Genomic DNA, 22351 nt, shown 5'->3' with positions numbered 1-22351 from the left:
TGATGAAGTGCAAATAGTCATTGATTGATGACATTGATTTGTGCCGGCAGGTTAAATGAAGCCCCAGTAACTGGTTATGGCAAAGATGTTGGGACCAAAACCACCATGAGGATAACCTATCCAGAGGGAGCGATCCAGAAGCCTGAAAACTACGAAAAAGACTCACTTTTTGTTTTTTCTGCTTTTAAACCGCTGGATTTCAAGTGGCTCAGACAGATGGTCTTCAAGGAGAAACTGGTAAGGATATTTTTAAATCATCAAGGGATGAAAGTGAAAATCCTGAGCATATTATACACACACACACACACACACACACAACCCTGAAAGTTATTCATTTCAGTTTCTACTGAATGAGCAAAGGTGTTTGATCACGCTTGCTTTCTCGCTTAGGATTCCTGCACCCACTGAATTGTACTGCAGACAATTTCCTCTTCGGTGGATGTCTAAATGTTTCTGAATGTCTGAGTTATGGTGTGTGTGTGTGTGTGTGGGGGGGGGGGGGGGTGGGGGGGGGGGGTGGTGGTGGTCCAGTGGTCCGCAACATAGCAGTCTAACGTCTGATCACATTCTGTACATTCCTGTAAAGGGGTAAAGACAACATGAATCTCTAACATATAAAAGAGATGTTTTAGATGGTTTGAATGCTTATTGTGGAAAGGGCAGTTGAGAAAAACCAATGACTCGCACACAAGTATGTTTTTTCTTCTTCCTGTGGCAACACAGTGAATCTTCTCATGCTACATGACATTTGGATATCAGCGTACTAAACTAACTTTTGAGTGTCCTCATGACTGCCATGGTTAAATGACAGACTGTAAATTGGCCTCTTAATCACAAGGGTCAGACTAAATGGCTGAACTGGCTTTCCTTTATCTTTTGATGTATGACAGAAGGCAGAAGACATTTTTAATGGCTTGTGTGGCCTTTTATATCCATTGTCACTGAAAAAGCTCTCATAAGCACTTTCATTTTATTCTTGTTAAACAGTCTCTAGTATCTCTGTGAGATTATTTTGAGTCCATTCAGCTCCAGGACAGTGGGAGCACTAAATCTCTTCATAGAGTCATTCAATTAGAAGCAGTTGTACTTTAAATGATCACACCAGTGTTTTTACATGTTTTAGCCCATTCACCTCCAACCTTTATATTATACTACTTTGCATCATGTAGCATGTTGATTTTCCAAAGCTGGAGTGTTTAAGATTTGTAAAAAAAAAAAAATTCTAAATATTGTAAATGAACAAAATAAGGTTGGAAATAGCAAATTAATTAAGTATTTAAAAGATACTGTATACAAGTTGAAGCAAGTGGGCTAAATCATGCAAAAACACTTGTACAGTGCTTAAAGGCGCAGGTTGTACCCAGGCTAAATAGCTTCTGTAAACCCAGAACTGGGAAAACCCTTTTTATATTCCTGCACAGCGGTGTGCCAGCTGGATTTTCTCTACAAGGTGACATTTGTCAAAATAGTACAGTCACAAGTGAGGGAGGGGTGAAAAAATAAAGAGAAAAGGACAATACTGTTATAATAGAGTATGGAAAGGGCATACAATGGTAATATGAAACTAAGCAATGGTGTGATGTTGGATTAAGGGTTGAGAGAGCAACAGAAAGATAGAGGAAAGGAAAGAAAGGAGAGAGATAATAGCTGGGGAAAAGAAAATGAGCAGTGGAAGGTAACGGTAAAGTGAAATGAAGGAAAATAGCTTGCTTGGCTCATGGCCCCTTCAGCCTTTGATAGGGCCCAGATTTTTCTGGTGTGTCAGAAGGAGAGGACAGTGGAAATGGCTGCCCGGGATAATTGATCTGGCCCCTGGCGTCCGACTCAGCCCCCTTTGATCTGCTGAGGAAGGAAGAATGTTTCTCATGGGTTAAAAATCAGGGAACAAAAAAGCGTCTTTTGGCCGTAGCCTTGATGATAATATGGATGAAGAGAACTGACAGATGTGCAAAGACCCATGTATGACCTGTGGACCTAATCTGTGTGTGTGTTTTTTTATTTTTTTTTTTTAAATACATCTGCAGTAGCTGACTTACTATCACATAAATACAGTATATCACCCTATGTTTAATGATCACATGACCAGGGTCAATGGAGTTCTTTTTGGTACAGCATCATAGGTAAGTGTCAAAAATCGTACCTATAGGTACAGTACATACATACACACACACTGGTGCCATCGATGAGGAGTGGGGGCATTAGGTTTTATGCCCCCACCAAATTTAAAGATGTCCCTTTCTTTATTTTGTTACAGTTATAAATACATATTATGTAGCAGGTGTTAATCCTAATAATTTAAACAACCATTTAAATATCTCTGCACATCTGCCAATTTATATAATCAATTAAATGAGCACATTTAAATTGCTGTAGCACTTAAAATGTGCTGATATAAATTTTCCTTATTATACACATGCCCATTACGCTTTTGAAACCTTGCTGACTGAAAATGATCTCATATGGATAAAACGCACAAACATGAGTGGCACGTAGATTTTAGCACATGAGCAGCTACATAAGCAGCCTAAAAGCACTTACAAATGTGGAAATGATAACCTTTTTCAAAAGCCACACTTTACCAGGGCAACAGTATCTGATTACTATGAAAAGTGGATTTTAAGTCTTAGCAACAACATGAAAGGGGCTGAAGTGCTGCTAAAAAGCTGTTTTCCTACGTTAATTGTATCTGACTCACACCCAGCGTATACTAATGTTGTGGAAACATAAACATTTACAGGTGTTTATGTGTGTACGTAGATGTGCCTCCTGTGAACTCAGGACACTTTTCCAACCATGACTCATAAAGGTCTTATGTTTTTTACTTTTTTTTCACTAATAACCAGATGAGACATATCCAAATCAAGGAAAGGTATCTATCAGAGGTTTTGTGCAGAGAGTGATATCTCATACTTTAGGACATGCAGCAAGAAATTCTCACCAAGTAGCACCAAGCGTTCCTCCCTTAGCTTTATCCACTTAGTCCATCCCAGAGGGAGAGTAGTGTCACTTGGGACGGCTGTCCTTTGGGAGCTTTTACGTCCGTTGGTCCAGCAGCCGATTTCTTTGTGCGACCTCCACACTCACAGCTGGAAGGGATGCGCAACCTTTTCACTCCCCTTCTGTGGTTATGAAAGCAAGTGTATTTCTTCCTCTTTTTCTTTTTTGAAAGGTTAGTTGGTGGTGCACAGTTGTTGTGCAGCCGCAAGTGACTCACTCAGTCAGTTGTCAGCATGCTTGACTCTCCTGCGCTATTGTGGCTTTTTAAATGCCTACAGCGCTGTCTTGGATGGCTGAACAGAATACAAATTAGTGAGCGAGGCAATTTCCCAATCTGTTATTTAGTGTTTTGTACACGGTCACAAAGACACACTTAAACTCCCACATGCTTACATGCGCATAGGCTCATGAACGTCAGATCAAAATTCAGATTTGAGTCTGAATTTGTGAACTTGACCTTGGTCCTGATCAGATTTTAGTCTTCCAGACACAGCTCTCTCTGAATGTGTCTCCCATTTTACATCTACTACAATTATGGTACTGCAGCATCTCAAGGCTTCCAGCTTTCTCCCTCATTATCGCAGGACCTACATGATTACGACTCTTTCACTGTGATTTAAAGTCTGACCCCACATACGCAGCAGCCTGGTTGATTGTCCAGTTACATACTGTTTACAAATGTGCTCAAACATGATTTTCACAATCGCTGATATATTCTTTTTTCCTATTTATCTAGTTTCAGTTTTTCCCCTTGTGCACACAGCGCGCACTCACGGTTCATGCACACACAGCCGCAATTGTTTGTATATGTGGGGATATTTTCAAACAGAGCCAGTGAAGGATATACAGCCGGTGGTAAACACGGGGTTCGAAGGTGGAGTGTCGGTGTTCTATCTCTCCTGTTTGTTTACAGGAGCTCCCCCCGCTCTCTGCGGGCCAGAGAGATAAATGATGGATGGAGACAATTTGAGGAAGAGAGTACTTCTCCTTTAATAGAAATACAGCCAGGGGTTCTTAATCAAAAGTATCAAAATATAGTAGCCAAGCCAATATTTTTAAAACACTGCACATCTCGTAGGCAGTGCCAGATATCGAGTGTCCAAGGAATTACCAAAATAGCCTGCTGCTTCACATCACCGACAATTTCCAAATGAACTCCTTCCTGCTAGAATATTGTCATGAAGCATTTCCTATTGTTAATCTCTGTGTAACGCCCAGATTTTTCAGTTTGTCATTTTAGCCCAAAGAGTTTATTGTAACTGTATAACTGAGGACGCACTGTGGGCCAGAAATAACAGCAATATGGCTCATTTTTAAGTCCAAACATGTGTGCAGAAGCCCAAAGTAGCATGCATACATGCATTCATAAACATTTGCGTACTTGTAAACATGGATTTTGAACATGAACCAAGTGACTAACATAGGGTCCGGATGTCACTGATTACCATGAGTGTTGTGTTTCAAAAGTGAGTCACCTACCTAGCCTGCTATGATTAACACTCAGACCAGCACTCTTGATTCCGTTAGTGGCAGCTGATGCAGTGGATGTTGGGTAATTAAGGCCTAATCCACATGTACAAAGGTACTTTCTCGCTCTTAAAAAAAAAACTGTATGTTTCCTGCAACTAAAGGTCTGATCAGGTCTCCTCAAAAACCAGCGATGTCAGTGGGTTCTGTGTCGTAGGTGTGTTGGATTATGTAGCAGTGGCCTCAGTGCATTCAGACACCTCTGTTGCTCATTATACTGGAAGAGTCACTGTGCATTTATGTGTAAACATGTAAAAAGTCCTGTTAAGAAGATTAGCACCGGCACTGCTCTGCCCACCTCCACCATTGCACAAAATTGCTGCATGTGCACAAAGGAGATAATGGAGCACACTTTGTGGTCTCAAGCCAAAAACTCAGCACAAGTTTTCCCTGTCTACACATTAACACTGCAAAGCTGAGTTCTGAATATCTTCACCATGGAAGGAGTTTTCTAAAAGGTTCTTTTTCTGTAGCCTAAAACTGCCTGGCCTTGTATATGTGGACGAGGCCTAAGTATTTATGCAGGTTTAAGGCTAATTTTGACATGCCATAATAGGTCACCAGAAGGACTAATTTGTTAAGAGAACAGATACCAACAGGGTCCTGCCAGTGGGCCAAAGGTGCAACCTGTTTTTACCCCTGTTTTTACCATGTTACGAGTCTTCAGGGTCACAATGCTGTGATGTGTTGGCACCGTTTTCACGCTTGCCGTCATGGGAGTGTGGAGATGACGGTTTCACACACTGGATAACTTAGGAGAGGCCAGGGAAAGAGAAACCACCATGACCTCAAAGAGGGCAGAGGTCTTGGTATGTGTCAAGAAAAGCAAAGGCGAATTGGTGAATGCTTCAGATTCCTGGCTAACAAAAGGGAATAAAATAGCCAAAGCTTTAGCTCTCTGTTAGAAATCGTGATCCCCCTACCGTACACTTCAGCTTTTACCACCTATTTTGGAAAACCTCTCTCCTTTCAAACATTCTCTCTCAAATGGTTCCTCTTGTATGTGGCGAGACACTGCAACTTGTAAACTGAAAGGTCCAACATGTACACAGTGCTAATGACCTCCAGACAACCTTAATTGTGATTGTTAGCAGTTCGAAGCCGCTGTTTTTGTTTCTTAATTGCTTTAAGTCAACCTTCCGGAACCCAGTCCAACTCATTTGAGTCGTCCTCTTCTTAAACATCAAACACAACCACATCCTCAGACAGTCGTTTACAGGACTGAAAAACCCAGATAGAGCCAAATTGTATGACAGCTGGATGTCAAGGAGGGTAGGGCATCTTTGTCATTCTGGAGAATACACAGGAATAGGTGAAAACATTGAAATCGGACATACACTGTTTCTGGTTACTACTTGTGGCTGAGGGAAAGCTAAGGTTTGTTTGTATTTGTTTACATTGAAGGGCTTTAAAGTCACCCTTAGTAACCCAGCAGATGTGAAACTTTTTCGTTCTTCCCTTTCCCCTCATATCATACCTCGGTTCAGTGCTCCACATTTCTACACTCTGTCCCCCGGGAACTATAAACAAAGCTATCTGCTCCATTCAGTACAGAGGAGTGTTTTAGTTTAAAGGTGAGTTAAGTTTCATTGGCCACACTGAAACCAAACCACACTGAAAACCATAAACGCAAGGTTGGATAAGTCCAGGCTCTAAAGCAAGCTGTTTCTTATTTTTGGGAGTTTTACATTTGTGGAGCAAAGTGCTGTGTTTTGAGATATATTTTTTTAGTTTTATGCAACAGGAAAAGGATGCATGTCCTCATGTTTTTGCCCAGCCTAATTTAAGTCTTTCACCACGACTAGCCCATATTTACTTCTGATATTTTTAGTGGTTTTGTAATTGACCTAGAAGTTTTGAGTACAAGTACATGAGGGAAATCTGCATTTTCGGGAAGTTTTCCTTTTTCAACTCTCATTTTATGATTGTTGTTAACCCTCTGTATCTCTCAGCACACCATCACTTTTTCCATCTGCTTGATCTCTCGCTAGTCTCGGCTTACAGGAGGTCTTCTCCTCACCCTCTGACATTGTCCTGCTCTAATCCTGCGCTTTAAACTCCTTTGCAGATGGTTTGTATGGCTGTGATTTTTCCTACAGCTGTGAAATTACAAGACAAATACGCTTAGCCTTTGCAAAGCTTCTGTTGCAGTTGACAGCACTGACATAAAGAAACGGAGTGCTTTCATGGTATTAGCCAACTCTCAGTGATGCATTAATGGTGCCTCCCTTTGCATCAATAGCAATTAGGAAGCAAATCAAGGAAATTGAAATTTGACCCGCTCTTCAACATCATCATATCCAGCACACATGTTGTGTATACTTTTCAAAGTAGCCTCTTTCAGACTAAACTAGTGTTGGAGATTTCACAAATCTCAACACACTTTTGTACATATGCAACTCGTTGCTTTGTGTAGGAAAGCATGTTTACTTCACTTACTTCTCAGCAAATGTTGTTATTGTAGCAGATGGCCACTCAGGTATGAAGTAGTTTTACTGCAGATTTTACAAATTTGGCTTTCATTCAACTTTTTAAAGCCCTTCAAACAGTCTTAAGCAACCAGTTTTAACCTCAGCTTCTCAGAGACTCTTTCTGTTTTAAACATGTGAACTGTAGGTTGTGCAGTGCTGATGGGACCTTTGTTTTGTTTTTTTGTTCATTCAGTATGGTCACTTGTATGAGTATGCACAAGTATGAGCCTCTCCTCATTTTGCCCTTCCAATGGCTTGTTAAATGTAAAGCATTCTTACATTTTCTTGTGTCATTCATTAAAACTTTTTTTCCTCATAGAATCTCATAAACAAGTTATAAACGTCATAAATGTGCTAAAAAGTGCAACGTCTCAGCCTGGTGCATATAAAGGGTCAGCAGCTACAGCTAGAACCATGATGAGAACAATAGACTTTATAAAGTATAATAAGTTATTTTCTCCAAGAAATATTTACCTTTACCTAAGATACATATAACTTTGTGTTTGCCTGGGGCTTCTGAATACTTAGCAACAATCAAGATGCCTCTAAAGATACCCAATAAGTTTCCATCTGTTTTTATGTGCATTTCTGTTTGTGCGTAAAACAACCTGATTGGAAACACAGGAAATTTGGAAAAAGCAGAACATGACAAAGTGCAATGGGAACAGAAATAGGGAATAAATCATAACATATGAGAAGTCACTTAAATGTCACTGAAACAAAAAATATCTGCAGACGGAAACATCAGATCTGTGAGCAATAACCATCTTCAAATTAATACTAAACATAAATGCCATACTTCCCCCACTTTTTCCAATGGTTTCCTTTGTTTGAGGTTTGACTGGCACTTTTTTAATTACATAATGCTGTTGCGCCCTCTTGCCGATTTTCTGGAAATTTGCATAAAATTTGCGCTAAACTTGGGCGGAAATGTGACTAATGTCAATACAAGTGGAATTGTAATTTAACAGTTTACCTTCTTCTGGCTGAGCGATGTCGTCTTCTCTAAAGTCTCCTTGCATTATAAACAATTAACTCTCCCAGTTCAAGATTGTTTTAACAGGTGCTTTATTGGAGCACACAGCCTTGTGCACACACTTAAATCTAATAATCCAGACCAATTTAGCCATAAAGCTGTCGCAGGAGAAGGGAACCAGCCATTTCCTCTCTGACCACAGCCCGGCGACAGGCCCCAAACACCCAAGCTGCACACTTCTGTTCACCTTTTGAGCATGTGTATGTCAGGGCTTGATGAGCACGTGGCGTAGGACCACTCTGCAGTTTCCTGTTCTGCCCCGCGATCAAATGCCGTAGGCTCAAAACACGGGCTGACAAACGAATACACGCTTGCATGGAGGTTAGCGGTCAGTCCACAGTGAAAGCCACATCCTGTTCCCTGGAGGCTATTTGCTGTGAGTCTTCACGACTACTCTGCAGTGCAGTTGTTAAACAATCTTTGAGAACTGTTGCTCATAATTTACAAGTTTGTTTTAACCACTATTTAACCAGATGAGGCTGAACTGAACTCACCCAGCATCACCGTTGTACTTTTTAGTATTCATTAGTCGTAGCAACCCACAAACAGAGTCCTCATTGCTGTCATTTTACAGCTCCTCAAGAGTAGTTTGAGAGCTAAATGAGTGTTAAACTGGTGGAGGTTTTAGTTGGTGACCTTTACTGTTAGCAAATTCCCACATACCTAAACTCCTACCAGTTCCTGAATCCTTACATACTAATTGCTCTTACATTTCTCAACGCCACCTGTACTTTGCCAGTTGTCTGAACATCTTCAAAGAGATCCCCACCCCGTGACATTTGTGTCTATGTACATGTCAGGTCATTGCCGTTTAAAGCGAGGGGTGTGTGTTGTGTGTCATTAGCTTCTCTCCTTCCTAGAATAAAGGGGGAAAAAAATGCATCACTCTCTTTATTCAGCGTACACAGACGCGCACACATCCAAACAGCGCTGCTAAATAGATTCCTGGCAAACACAAGCTGTGTTGACAGGAGAGATGAGCTGCTGTTCCTGTTGCAGCTTGCCGAAGGCACAGAGCCGGGCCCGCGTTCAAAAAGAGCCGCCACTGTTGAAGCCACAAAGCCAGCAGACTTGTTGCTACTGCCTCTGCCAACACACACAAACACACACACACAAACACACACACACACAGAGTCATGCATTGCTGTATCAAAGGCGGCCGGGCTGGTGGTTCACTATTTGAACAGGTGATACCCATTTACATCTGCTGACCCTATTGGCTTCATGCCTTTTAGGAAGTTGTTTAGTTGCACGTTCATTTAGTTTATCATTTGAAAAAAATGCTGCACATGTCGAGTTGTAATCTTGTCAATTAGATTTTGCATGATGATCGACTTTACTTTTCAAGGGTACCTTTTTGTGAGTTTGTCTCTCAGTTTCTTGGTATTCAGTGTCTGTTCTGGTGGGACAGAGTAGAATAGATCCATTTCATCAGTTACATAATGTTATTCAGGTGGCTCTGCCAGCCTGTCAGACAGGTTGACCCTAGCGACTGATGATGATTGCCTGGGTTGGACAATATGATGGTATACCATACAACAGTAGACATGGGTCCACTGTGGAAGCTATCCCTTAGTGCCACTGCAATATATTCACGGTATGATCACAGCTAGATTCTCGCAGGATCTCATGAATCCAGCTGTCTCATATGGTGACAAGATGTGGCCAGCAGGACTGCTGGATCCTGAAAGCTTCCATTTTGAAAGAAAGTTAGTTTTACTGTTTTGAGTCTTTTGTTGTAACTCAGGTGTTGCCTCATTTGAAACAGCTGTTTTTGTTTGTAAGAAAGTTCCAAATAAAAGCAGAAAATAATCAAATGTGATAAAGTATGGTATGCTTATTTTAAACCATTTCCTAATTGATTTTACAGAACCAACACTATATGAACATATATACCATTACCGTGATATCAGATGACACATACCATAATAGAAGATTTTGACCATATCTCCCACCCCTAATGATTGCATTGTGGAAAACCAATCGGCACTCTTATCTGTCATTTTTCTCTCTGTAGCCTGGTTTTCAGTCACATTGTTAAGGCCCGATGAAATAATAAAACAGTTTTTTAGGCTTTTGTTTTTACTAGAAGTAGTTTGGATCTGCTGTTACTTTGAGAACTACTACACTAAAATAATAAATAAAATAAAATGTGTGTTAAATGTTTTTGGAATAACAGTTCGCTAAAATGCAGACAAATAAATTTAATATTGATATTTTGCTAAAGTAGTAAGAATTGTCCCTCACCTTTTCCTCTATAACGAATGCAACCTTTTTGAGGGGGACTGTAAAGCTCTCTGAGGGCAGCTGCGCCCCTCACCCACCGCTCGATTCTGCTCCTACCACGAGTCGTAATTACTGATGTCCTGCGAGCCCCTCACCCTGACTTCATCCATTAAAAGCCCAAAAGCCATTTCCCTAATCAGTGCTGGTAAGAGGTCTGGCTTCTGGTTGGCTTCTGTGTTTTATGTCAGCGTTGCAGAAGATAATCTCACTTTGATGTTTGGCTGGTAAATTACAGTTGGCTGTCCACCGTGGAGGTATCATTGTGTGAATGTCAGTTTTGTGTTTTATGCACGTGACCCTGACCTTGTGGAGACGAACATACTCCAGTTTTTGTGAGGAAAACTACTAATGCACACGTTTCTGTTTTTCCTTCCCCTCTTCTTGTCTGTGCTCCTGTCGATTTCTTTGCCAATATCTCAGAGGGGCACAGAGGGTTTTTGGAAGTCGGTGGCTCACTATGTGCCTCGGGAGCCGACGGAGATAAGAATCCTCAATCCCTACTTCATCCAGGAGGCTGCCTTCCAGTTCATAGGCCTGCCCTTCAACAATGGCCTAATGGGCAAAGGGGTAAGACACATGCACACACCAACAGCGTCTTTTGTTTTTGTTTTTTTTTGCACATCCAGCAATTAGATTGTGTTTTTGAAGGGAAATGAACTGAGAAATCTGGATGCTACTTGAGTCGATCCAGACACTGTGCTGTCACTGTATCACAGGAGAGACTAAAATGATCATTATCAGTACTGATACACTGAAGCCGAGGTGAGACGATGACAGCACTGTGCCCTGAATTGCTCTAATGTCTTTTTACATAGATAGAAGAAAGAAATACAAATGTTACATGATCTACTGTTTCTTCAGTAATTTCAGGCCTTACTTTCATGAGTAGTATTTGTCACTCAAGTGACACAGAGCTCTGATCAGGGAACAGTTGTACCAAAGCTATGGAACTGAAATGTACTTTTTCACCAGCTTGCTAAAGATCTGCTCTTTAGTTGTATGTAACTTTAATATTTTTGTGCTTTAATCTTTGTTTTAAAGGCTTTCTTGGTTGATCTTTACCTCAGAATTTCAGTATAGCTTTTCCATATTCAAAATACAAAGAGGGAAGGAAAGTAGATCGAAATGAAATACCAAACAGTTTCTCATGGTTGACGTTGCCAAAAATATTGAATACCTGCAGCAAACCTGGTCCAGTCTGAATTCTACAGCACCCCGTTGTTTTTATTCAGACTTAGAAGTTGATGTATGTGCTTTGCTCATGAATCATGCTTTAGACTGCTGTATCTTGACCAGAGAACATTTTGTTGGAAGTAGAGGAAACACATTTCAGCTGGTGAGCGCAGAAGAATCTAAAGTATTGATCATGGAGCATCGGAAATCAAATACTGCTGCGTATGTGTACATAGCTGAGTATAAACAAGACAGTGTTATTGAGTTGTGTGTGTTTTAGTACAGGGGGTATTGTTGGAGAATTGGGGAGGACATGAGGAGTGTATCACCGTAGCTTTGCCCTCTGGGGCCACCAGAACACCCCTGCATGAACTCCACTCTGCAACATGTGTTCAACATGTGGGCATCTGGCCTGTGTGTGTGAGAGAGAGAGTGCGTTGGTCATTTGTGTGTGCACATTATGTTTGTGTCTGGGTGTTTGCAGTGCTGTCTCATACAATACAGGCTGCAGAGTTGTATGATTTGGCACATTCTTTCCCTACAACACTCGCCTGGCTATCTCCTGACCAGCGTAGGTTATGTTTATGTTTGTGGAAATTAATGAGGAGGTCTATTTGTTACACTGGTGTTTATGTGAGTGTGTGTGTAAATTAATCTGTATTAGAACACGCAGTAGGGGGTTGTCCAGCTGCTGGTTCAGCTCCACCAACCCCGAGGGCTGCAAATCAGGGTAATGATTTAAATGGGGCCTCCCTCCACTCTTTCTTCTGCACCCTTTTTTTCCAACACACACACACACAGCCCCTGTACCCCCCAGATCTCCGGCAGCCCAAGGTGGTTAGGAAGCACAGTTCAACCCTGTAGATCACTGTGTCGTTGCAGGGGTCTGCAGGGGTCGCGTCTTAAAGGTAATAGTTAATCACCAAGTGCTCAAAGTCAGTTAGCAGCAGTGGAGCAGAACAAAGACAGAGGTTTGAAGGAGGGAGGGAGGCAGATACATGAGAGAGAGTGGACATCTGTGTCTGAGCTAGAGTCAGAAACCATCATCAGTTTCAAAATTGGCTGAAAATGATAATGCTGCATATGTTTTTGTCCATATTAATCCCTGTGTAAGCTTAAATAAATAAAGAGCGTGTGTGCTGCGATGTTCTGACAGCCTGCCTCTCTGTTTTTACTACAGAACATTCCAACGTTGGGAACAGTTGCTATAACGATGGCTCTGCATAACTGTGATGAGGTGGCGGTGGCTGGTTTCGGCTATGACATGAACATGCCCCACGCACCTCTGCACTACTACGAGACTGTCAAGATGTCCGCCATAAAAGAGGTGAGTTCTTGAGCATCTGAGCACAGCACTTATTTCTCTGCAAAAAGATCATTGTTGTATTTTGTTGAGAGCCCATAAAGAGGTAAAAAAAATAAAGTGTGTTTTTTCAAACTGGCACATTTTGTAAATGATCAAGGCACCCTTAAATGACCAGATTTTTAAATGACATCTGGTGTGATTTGTCTTCATGCTAAATATTTTCTGGCTTCTCCCTCTGCCCACTGAAGAACAACTGAAACAAAAACTTGGAGCCAAAGTACATTCACAACAAAGCATTCACTACGTGGTCTGATGGTAATATTCGTCTTACAATTGTGCATGAATTGAACTTTTCTCTGCTTTTGTGTTGATATGACAAAGACATGACAGTTTTGAGCTGGATGAACACTGCTGCAGAATGTGTGCAGTTGGACTAATGGGATCTGTCGTTCAGTCGTTCTGTCTGTCAGATAAAGTGCCATAAAATGCATGTTCTTTGTATGATAATTGTACATCACTAGGAATATGCTTGTTTGGCTTGGATGCCGGTCTTTCGGTGGTCTGAATATGCACATTAACTCAGGAGATGAAATACAGATTCATATACACTTTATTTCCTTGTAGGATTTTTTTTATATGGCCTGCTATAGATTTACATCTGAAACCTTTCAATACATTTGACTGAAACTTCTGTTAATGTAAACATGCAAACAAAAATGAACTTTATTCATTACTCAGACCAGAGCAAAAATCATAAAACAGACAAAATGGTAATTAAAATAAGATTATGGCTAAAATGACTTTTTTATCTGTTAATGCAAATATACAGGTATTCATTTTATACCAAAAGCTGTAGGTGGTGAAGGTATGAAGTACATGATTATAATAAATTCAGCACTATTTATTTATATCTGTGGTCATTAGTGTGTTTTAATGAAGCACACTGTTTATATTAAAATGCATATATGAACTTCTTTTGTATCCTCTTACCTTATAAGTAAATACAAACAGAATTGATTTCATCAGTAAAGGTTGTGCTTTCAGTTGATGAGTACAGCCTCTGGACAGTCTCTGTTGTCTTATCAGTGTATTTAATGAAAAATACAGGTATCTGGAAACAGCCCACACACATGGGGGAATGGAGTTCACAAACAAACCTTCTCATAGCAAAGTTATGCTCAAGAAAATAGGAAACAGTCTTCTGCTCTAAACATGAAAATCACATCCATCTCTAGAAATTGAGACACCCAGAGGGTTTATAATCTTTCTGTCTGGACAGTCTCAGTCATGTTAAAGAGTGCGTAGAGGTTGCAGTAACCCTTTGGAATTACTCAGCAGACCATGTACATGTACGCGTGCAGTCATTTTCTACCACAATATAATAACTTAAGAAAATAAGAACTACAGTTGAAGAATATAAACATCAAAAGTTTAAATCTGTAATTCCCCCAGATTGAAGTGTCACTGGTCTTTCACCAGTCACTGTATCAACACGCTAACTGTTAGCGCCTTGTTTGAACAGTCACTTTCTAAACGGCCTCATGACAGATCTCTCCCCTCCATCAGTCAAGTCTTCAGCTCACTGTTTACACTGAAGCCCTCTGGAATCAAAGATGTCACCCGTCTGCTGACGTGTGTAAACCATGAGCTCAGTCTGATGATAACCTTTGTCTAAACTCCCAGTGAACCTTTGGCATTTATTATCATCATCTTCATCAACATTGTCATCGTCAGCCACACGTGCCTAATTAATGGGAATACTTCTGGCTTATTTGTTTGGAACACTTCCCCGCCGTCGTGCTCCATGGTTTTTTCATTATCTGGAACCACGCGGATGCTGAGCCATGAAATTATCAACGTTTTACTCCACTGCTTTGGAGAAAGAGCAGGTTTCCTGTCGGGATGGATGCTTTAAAGGTCCATTGACATCATCAGATCAGACAAAAAGTGATCATAATGAAATGTCACACACGTCTCTTTAAGCAGCGTGGTGCTACTGAGGTCCCCTGCTGTGGTGTATGAGGTGCTCCATTTTAATCATATCCTTAATTCTGTTATGTCATAGCTAATCAAACTTGTTGCCAAAGATTTATTTAAAGCTGCTTTGGTTAATATTTTTATATCAACACTAGACCAAATGACTACTTGTCTGTGAAAGGGGTCGCTCGTAGTGACAAACACACAGAGGTTTACGCTGACACCGGTCTGCCCATGTATTTGAAGCTTTGGCTTTGGTGGGCAACCTTTTTCCTATCAAGGGCTTTTTCAGTTTGACAGTTTCACATTTGAAAGCAACTGAGAAGCTGCTGGAGCTTTAGGCTCAGTGCTGAGAGGTACTTAATGTCCACCATGAAGGTCAAATAACACACACACTTTTTATCACTGAGTTTATACGTCAGGTTTTTTCTCCTGAATTATTCCAGACACACTGACACTATATGTTAGCAGCTCTGCAAGGCTTTCCTTCAGAATTTCTCCTTCTGAATGAAATGTTAGTAGCTCGCTCACTGCAAACATCACCTGCATAAAGTCATCAAACTCCGCTGAAGAGCGTTAACTTTGTCCAGCCGTATTTGTCCCTACAGCTCAGCCAGTTTATCATGTTTCAAGGTGCACCGATGCTTGAGATTAGTCTTTCTCATCACTTGCGTACCCAAAAACTAACTCAGGCGCACTGGCCTGTCTATTACTTCAGTACAGGAAGAATACACTTGAAGATCATTTGTCATCTCTAAAAAACTAATTTCAGTTAGACTTAAAACATCACAGTGCTGTTTCTTATGTTAATTTCCAATAATAAAAGTGTAGCTTATTGTTCCTTGTGGTCCTACTGTGACGCATCACACAATGGTAGGAGGTCCAGCCCAGACAGACCTAGAGTCTGTAGGAGAGTGTTGAACCAGCAGCGTAGACCAGAGGCAGCTGCAGGGCCCAACCTCCCTCCTATTCCCTCCTGTCAGTTTCTTCCTCCACCCTTTGCCTCCTTCATCTGCTCTCTGGCTGTTCTTTGGTCTCTGCATCCCAAAGCACCACACAGGAACCGCCGGCTCTGGTTACAGGTCGGCCCACTGCGCTGAATCATCATAGCACAGCAGGGAGGAAAGCTGACCCAGTGTGGCTTTACTCGTATATATTGGCTCATGAACACCCACACATATGGACACTGGGATTACAAAAGTCCTAAACTAATCCACAGGTTTCAGTGCTTTTAGTACAAGTGCTCTCCAATGCTGATGTCCGCTCACAATGATCAGGGCTATGTCTCGTGTCACTCTGAATGTGTTTTTGCTTCTGATTCTTCCACAGTCATGGACACACAACATATCCAAGGAGAAGGAGTTCCTCCGCAAGCTGGTGAAGGCCAACGTCATCACAGACCTGACCAACGGTATCTGAGTTTACACCCAATCACAGTCTCCTTCTGCCTTTTCCAAAAGACTACTCAACAGGAAGCGGGGAAACCGTGACAATCCGGGTGGCCTGCACACCGTCTGGGTTTTCATATCAAAGGAGATGATTTAAAAAAAACAAACAAAAAAGAGATACCAGAGGGTTTCTGTGGAGAGATGCACACATGTGCCTTCTGAACCAAAGACTCCTGCTGACTGAAGCAGGGAGGGGGGGGACATGGGGTGGACTGGATCTGCCCGCTTCCTGTCTCACCAGGAGACAGTCGCAGGAAAGGTCTGCCGGCCCCACGCTTCAACACCCCCACCCCGCCCCTCACCCCACACACCCCACGTCACCGAAGAGCAGAGGTGACACGTTGACATGCGGATGTCAGTATTCCTCCGGACTGACTGACAAACTTGAAGAGGGGGCGAGCAGAGAGGAATGAGACGAGGACTGCGAGAGAGCGTGTGCGTGGATGGGTTGGGTATTAGCAGTGCCAAACGTACCTCGTACAGGGGGAGAGGTCACCCTCCTCTCCTTTTGCTGCCTGAATGTATTCACTTTCATCAGTGTAAATATCAAAGATTTTTACTGTGCTTTTTAACAAGCTGCAGCAGACCCCCCCCACCCCCATCCCGCACCGGCCATTTGTCCATTCATTCGTTCGCTTTTTTACTATCTGTCCACGGGCCCAAACTAACACTTGCCAACCCAGATGACGCAAATACGTCGGCGAGGGTCACCCTCCACACAGACTGTTATCACCTCGAGACGCTAACGTTAGAGTGTTTTTAGTAAAATACAGACTTGAGTTTTTGCAGCTTCCTCTGTGAAGTCCTCCGTCTGTGAGGGAATACGATTAGTATCAGCCAGACGGTTCTACACAGAGGTTGTGTGTGTTCTTCTGACCTCTGGATGGTTAGTTACTCCCATGTGGCTGAAAGGTCATCAAAAAGATAACAAATTAAATATAAATACAGATAGATTATTTAAAAGTGTTTGTATGTTTTGAGTTAAAAGTCTAAATCTGTTACTTTTAAATAATCATTTTAGTTATGAAAGATTCTCTTCACTAAATGCCATCGAAATCATGTATCTGGAAAACATGTATTTTTGTACCAGCTCTGGCAGGTGAGCCCAAAAGTGAAACATCTCTCTTTCTCTCTTCCCGTGTCTTCGTCCGCCCTTCGTCTTCATCAGCTGTGAGCCTCCAGGCTGCGGCGCAGACACAGCAGCGTGTCCTGCCTGGCGACGGAGAGCGCGTTCTGTATGTTGCATCACCTTTTCCAACCTCGTGTCGCTGCAGATTTTCTTGTTCTTCAGTAAATGGTGAAATCTCGGATTGTAGAATATAAATATATATATTTTTGTTCTTAGGTTAATTTTAATTATTTATTTTGTTATAAAGTCCCAGCGTGTAGGCCACAGGCGAGCCTACTTCCTGTTGTTTTTGTTCAGAGAAAACGCAGAAGTTTTGAATTTGTGTTTCTTTCGAACCCCCCGCCACGTGCTTCCTCAGAGGCTGCGTCGTCCTTCCAGTTTGCCGCAGAAGCTGCGTTGTGCTTGAACCCATCGATGAATCTGTTTTGAATTGGAGGTTTTGAATGTTGTTTGCTTTATGCAGTTTATGTTAAGACAATACACGTGCTCTTCTGCGACAATGGACACGTAATAGAAATTTCTAAAAGTTGGGGGAATCTAATGAGACGATTATTGCTCAATCTCAGATGCACGGTCCATGTGCTGCTCAGGCCTTTGCAGATGAAGGTTCTGCCACATGCTTTTCAGTATTTCAACACTGCATTAACATAAAGTCCTCAGTATTACACAACCACACCCTTTGCTTCTCCCTCTGCTTCTCTGATGTGAGAATGTCAGGATGTCACATCTGTTTGCTTTTTGTCATTTTATCAAATGAATGCGATAATCAGCTTTATATAGTGATGGTGCATTTAAATACTGCTTTACCAAAGCAGGCTTCTGTTGTTTTACTCTGTTTTTTTTTTTTAACTTCATCAGATGACAGTTGAGTGAGGTTGTCAGTTATTTTCTGTTTCTGCTTCTTCTTTGAAACGCTCATATTTACTTTACATTGTACACACACACACACACACACACACACACACACACACACAGGTTCACTACCATGACTCTCAATCAGCGTTTCTTGATTAGTTTTCACAAACCTTGCTGGAATCGTGCAGCAGCGTGTCCTACCCGATCCCTTCAGAGCGGTTCCACTGGGTTTGAAGGAATGGATGACTTTTTGGAAACTAGGCCCTGTTTGGGAGCAAAGGTACAGGGAACAGCTGACCATTGCACTATCATGAGGCGCTCTCAGTGCCTTACACCTCATCACCTGGAAACTGTAGCGAGGAGTTTGACATGGGAAAGTAACTGCAGCTTGATCCAGCATGTAAGATGAGCTCCAGGTCAGGACGGGTCACTCCTCCGTGTCTGTGATTTGGGACCAGTCCATTTCATGTCTGTACTCTATATACAATCTTAGAAGACTTGAAGCTCCGTACTGGTGCTGGTGTATGTTTTAGCCCATAAAAGTGTTTTAATGCAAGAAATGACCAAATTGACTTTTTCTTCATCTGTGGTTGCTAATTGTTTGTCTGTGACATTACTCATCAATACTGCGGTTTTTGGCAGCTTACTATGAAAGGGGCACTCCACCAACTTCACACATGAAGTTCAGTGTACTTCTCATGGGGGGTACAACTCAGCCTCTGATAACAGTTATATAATGCGTCCTATTGCTCTGGAGGAGCTTTCGTAAGTCTGAGAAAATGTAGAATCTGGGGTTTGTTTGAGCGTGACCCTTACTGGGGACTAACAGTCAGGATATCTTCCTCTCCGCTGCTACGATACTAATCAACTCCTTTAAAATCTGCCTCGTCAAACCCCCAACTTCATGGAAGTGCAATGCTAAATCACTGGAGAACCGCTGTAATGCTTGACTGCTTGAGCATCCTTGAATGACCGCCACAGGAGCATGTTATTATAATGGCATTTGTGAAAAATAAAGGAAAGTGTTGAAGATTATGAATAAGAAACAGGTTTGATTTTGCTGGAGGAAGATTGTCAAAGTGTACTGAAATCATTTGAAACCAGCAGCTGCTTCGAAGGTAGAAGATCATTTAAAATCTTATTGTATATTTTGGAAAATGGTCATTGATAACGATAAATGTGTGCAATCTGTTGTGAGCGGGCTAAAATCGACCACGCCAAAGCACCAGTATGGTCTTTAAAGCTTTGAGACTGAGCAGATGCTTAGTTGGAGTGAATTCTTTTTCTGTTGTGTTTTTTTTTTCTCGAGGTTTAATATCTTTACGAATGCTGGAGGAGTTCAAATGGATTGGACCCAAATCGCCTCTTCTGATAACCTGTTCATATTAAAGCCGAATGTATTCGCTTCTATCATTTATCATATTTATAAACCTTTTATTTTATTTTTTTACATTTCACCATCATCAGTGGGAAGTCAACGTGATCAAACGTGTTGCTTTCGTTTTTATATACAGTCGTAAATGGCTTTCTGCAACTCAATAAATAAGTTTGTAATTTGCCTGTGCATGTCGTTTGTCTGTGGAGCATACTTTCCCCAAACAGCTCAACAGTGTTTTCTCTTTTTGCATGTGTCTTTTTTTTGTATATACTGTACATATTTCTGTGCACTGTGAATTTTCAGTATATATAGTAAATATTTTTGATGTATGTAGTCTACTTTCTGTTTTATCTCAGCAGACATACTTTTCATACTTTCTCAGAATGTGACAGCGGGTGGCCTGAAGGTCTTTGCTGATGGCTTGTCAAAGCCCAGTATGGCCTTCAGTGCTGCAGTCCACCATGCCCACAGTTGAGAGGGCCTCTTGTTATGCAGCGTACTTAAGGTATTCTACTGTCTGTGTGTCTTTTAGGACGTTTCAGAGGTTACAAACTGCAGCAAGCTCACAGTGCAGATGAAGGAGGGATGGACGGAGGAGCGTAGAGAAGGGGATTTCCTCTCCTGCTCTTTACTCTCTATCTCCTACCTGCAGAGCCAGAGGAAATCATTTCTCAATCCTCCATCCAGCGGACTTCCTCCCTAATGTACTCTTCTCCTCTGTGTTTATGTCTGTCCCGCTCTGTCCCTCTCCGGCTCTCACTTCTCTGTCTGTTCCCATCTCTGCGCCGTGTATTTCTTTCCCCTCACCTGCTCAGCTCCGAGGCGGATCTCGTTTCATTGCTGTAGCCACGAGGGACCCATTCGAGACCTGCTGCACACCCACAATGAACACAGACTATTCAGCTGCAGCCGCGAAGCTCTCGCTCTCACTTTCACGCACCGCGGCATCACCATAAAGCGGAGCGTTGCTGAGAACGAGCGAGAACAGGCCGTCCAGCTGTGGCTGCTGTAAGTCAGTACTGGTGTGAGGTGAAAGAGGACAGGACGCTGAGGGCCCTTAAAGTGCCGCTGGACCATCCCATCCTGCTGTTAATGGGGTGCCAGAACACCCCCCCCCCCCCCCCCCCCCCCCCCCAACCCAACGAGTCACGCCTCACCGGTTTCCAAACCCACCTCACTGTGGCTACTCTTGACTCAACAGATTTGCCGACCTCCATCGAATGCTCCCTCCCCACGGCAGGGAGGATATCTGCCACCTGGGATCTCCCCCAGGCAGCTGGCTGGCCCGGCCGGCTGGAGGCGGTCATTCCTGTTCGTCCAGCAGACGGGGGAATGAGCACGCCTGCACCTCCTCAGCCGACGGGCCTTTTATTCTCGGCGACAGGTTCCCCGCCCCGCCTCCTCTCAGTAGGATTGGAACGGAGGGGCCGCGACCCCCGGGCCTGAAATTTAAACTCCTCGTAAAAAGAGTTGGAATGGGGAGAGAAAACACCCACTGAGACACCCGTGTTGTTGTTGTTGTTTTTTTTTTTGCTCTGTTTACTTAATTTCGGGTCAGCTGAGAGGAGGGAAAACAACATTCCCCTCTTCAGTGTGTCCCACATTCTGTCAGTTTACCTTTGTCTGTGCATGTGGCACACCTACAGGCCTGTCGTGTATCACTGACGGGAACCGACCCTTTCCTCTTGTCCTGTCAGCCTCCAAATACAATTTCACAACGATACAAAACATTTCAAACGTGACACTGAATTATTAAAAGATGGCAGGATCTGATTTGCACTGTTTCTGGTCGTCTACTCCGCTGCGATGGAAACAAAACGAACAAACAAGTGCTCAGAGGCAAGAAGCAAGTCAGAAACATCTGTAACTTTGAACATCTGGACACAAAACACTTCGCTCAGTCAGCTGCACGGCCGAGGAGGAGGAAGTACAAAGCCAGTTTTACACACTTTAAGCATAAAATATATTATTGTAATTGTTTTTATCATATTGGCCGTCCTGAATAGTCCTGAATGGCTCTTGGCTATTGTGTTCATTCATGCTAACACCGTCTTTATTTGTAGCCACCTGACAACAATTTTAATGTCTGCTTCTTACTTTTATATTTATTGTAGATTAATCTGTCAGGTTTTCTTATAGTTAATCTAAACATTCAATCATTACATCAAAAAATGTCAGTAAATAATAAAACATCAGACATCAAAAATGGCTTCAGATTTATCTAAGACAATAATCCAAAACCCCCAAATACTGGATTGACAAATAATATCACCTCAAGGTCCATTTAGTTCAGTTTGAGATCTCAGGTTCACATGTGGTTTTGAGTCAAGTGATGTCTTCGAATAAATAAATAACTTCATTCTCATCCACCTTAACTGTACTTTGTGTTTTGTCTTAGCGAGCAAACATTGCCGCGCTAACACACTGCATTAACCGGGTGACCACAGTGAACATCATGTTACCACGGTGATTGTGCACATGTTAGCATATTAACATTAGCATTCAGCTCAAAGTAGCTCAGCAGATCCTCACAGAGCTGCGATGGCTGTAACTCAGACTCCTGGGCTTGATAGATAACTTGAATGATTAATTGATTATTAGAATTGTTGCTGATTAATTCCCATTTAAGCTGTAGGACATACTGAAGTTTCACCAGTTGCACACAGCTGTAGCTCCTGTGTTGCGTGCTCTGCTCGGCCTCCATCCATCCACATAATAACGCCTCTAATCAAGCCAGATGCTGACACTTTGCTTTATGATTTGTTTAT

At 42.2% G+C, this 22351-nt stretch overlaps 1 protein-coding gene across 5 annotated transcripts in view; it reads left to right on the top strand.

Annotated features, from left to right (window-relative positions):
- The window catches only part of st3gal3b (ST3 beta-galactoside alpha-2,3-sialyltransferase 3b), a 51342-nt gene extending 31573 nt beyond the window's left edge, over nucleotides 1-19769 (top strand). For all 5 annotated transcript variants that reach the window (XM_041948438.1, XM_041948439.1, XM_041948441.1 and 2 more), the window contains 4 exons: nucleotides 51-237; nucleotides 10738-10884; nucleotides 12671-12817; nucleotides 16103-19769. In XM_041948438.1, the coding sequence (XP_041804372.1) occupies nucleotides 51-237; nucleotides 10738-10884; nucleotides 12671-12817; nucleotides 16103-16192 (571 nt within the window). In that variant the 3' untranslated portion in view covers nucleotides 16193-19769. The remainder of the gene's footprint in view (nucleotides 1-50; nucleotides 238-10737; nucleotides 10885-12670; nucleotides 12818-16102) is intronic.
- The last annotated feature ends 2582 nt before the right edge of the window (nucleotides 19770-22351 follow it).

This window comes from Chelmon rostratus, chromosome 12 (genome assembly GCF_017976325.1).
Source record: "Chelmon rostratus isolate fCheRos1 chromosome 12, fCheRos1.pri, whole genome shotgun sequence".
Lineage (NCBI taxonomy): Eukaryota > Metazoa > Chordata > Actinopteri > Chaetodontiformes > Chaetodontidae > Chelmon > Chelmon rostratus.
Note: the sequence above shows the minus strand (reverse complement) of the source record. Positions and strands in the feature narration are given on the sequence as shown.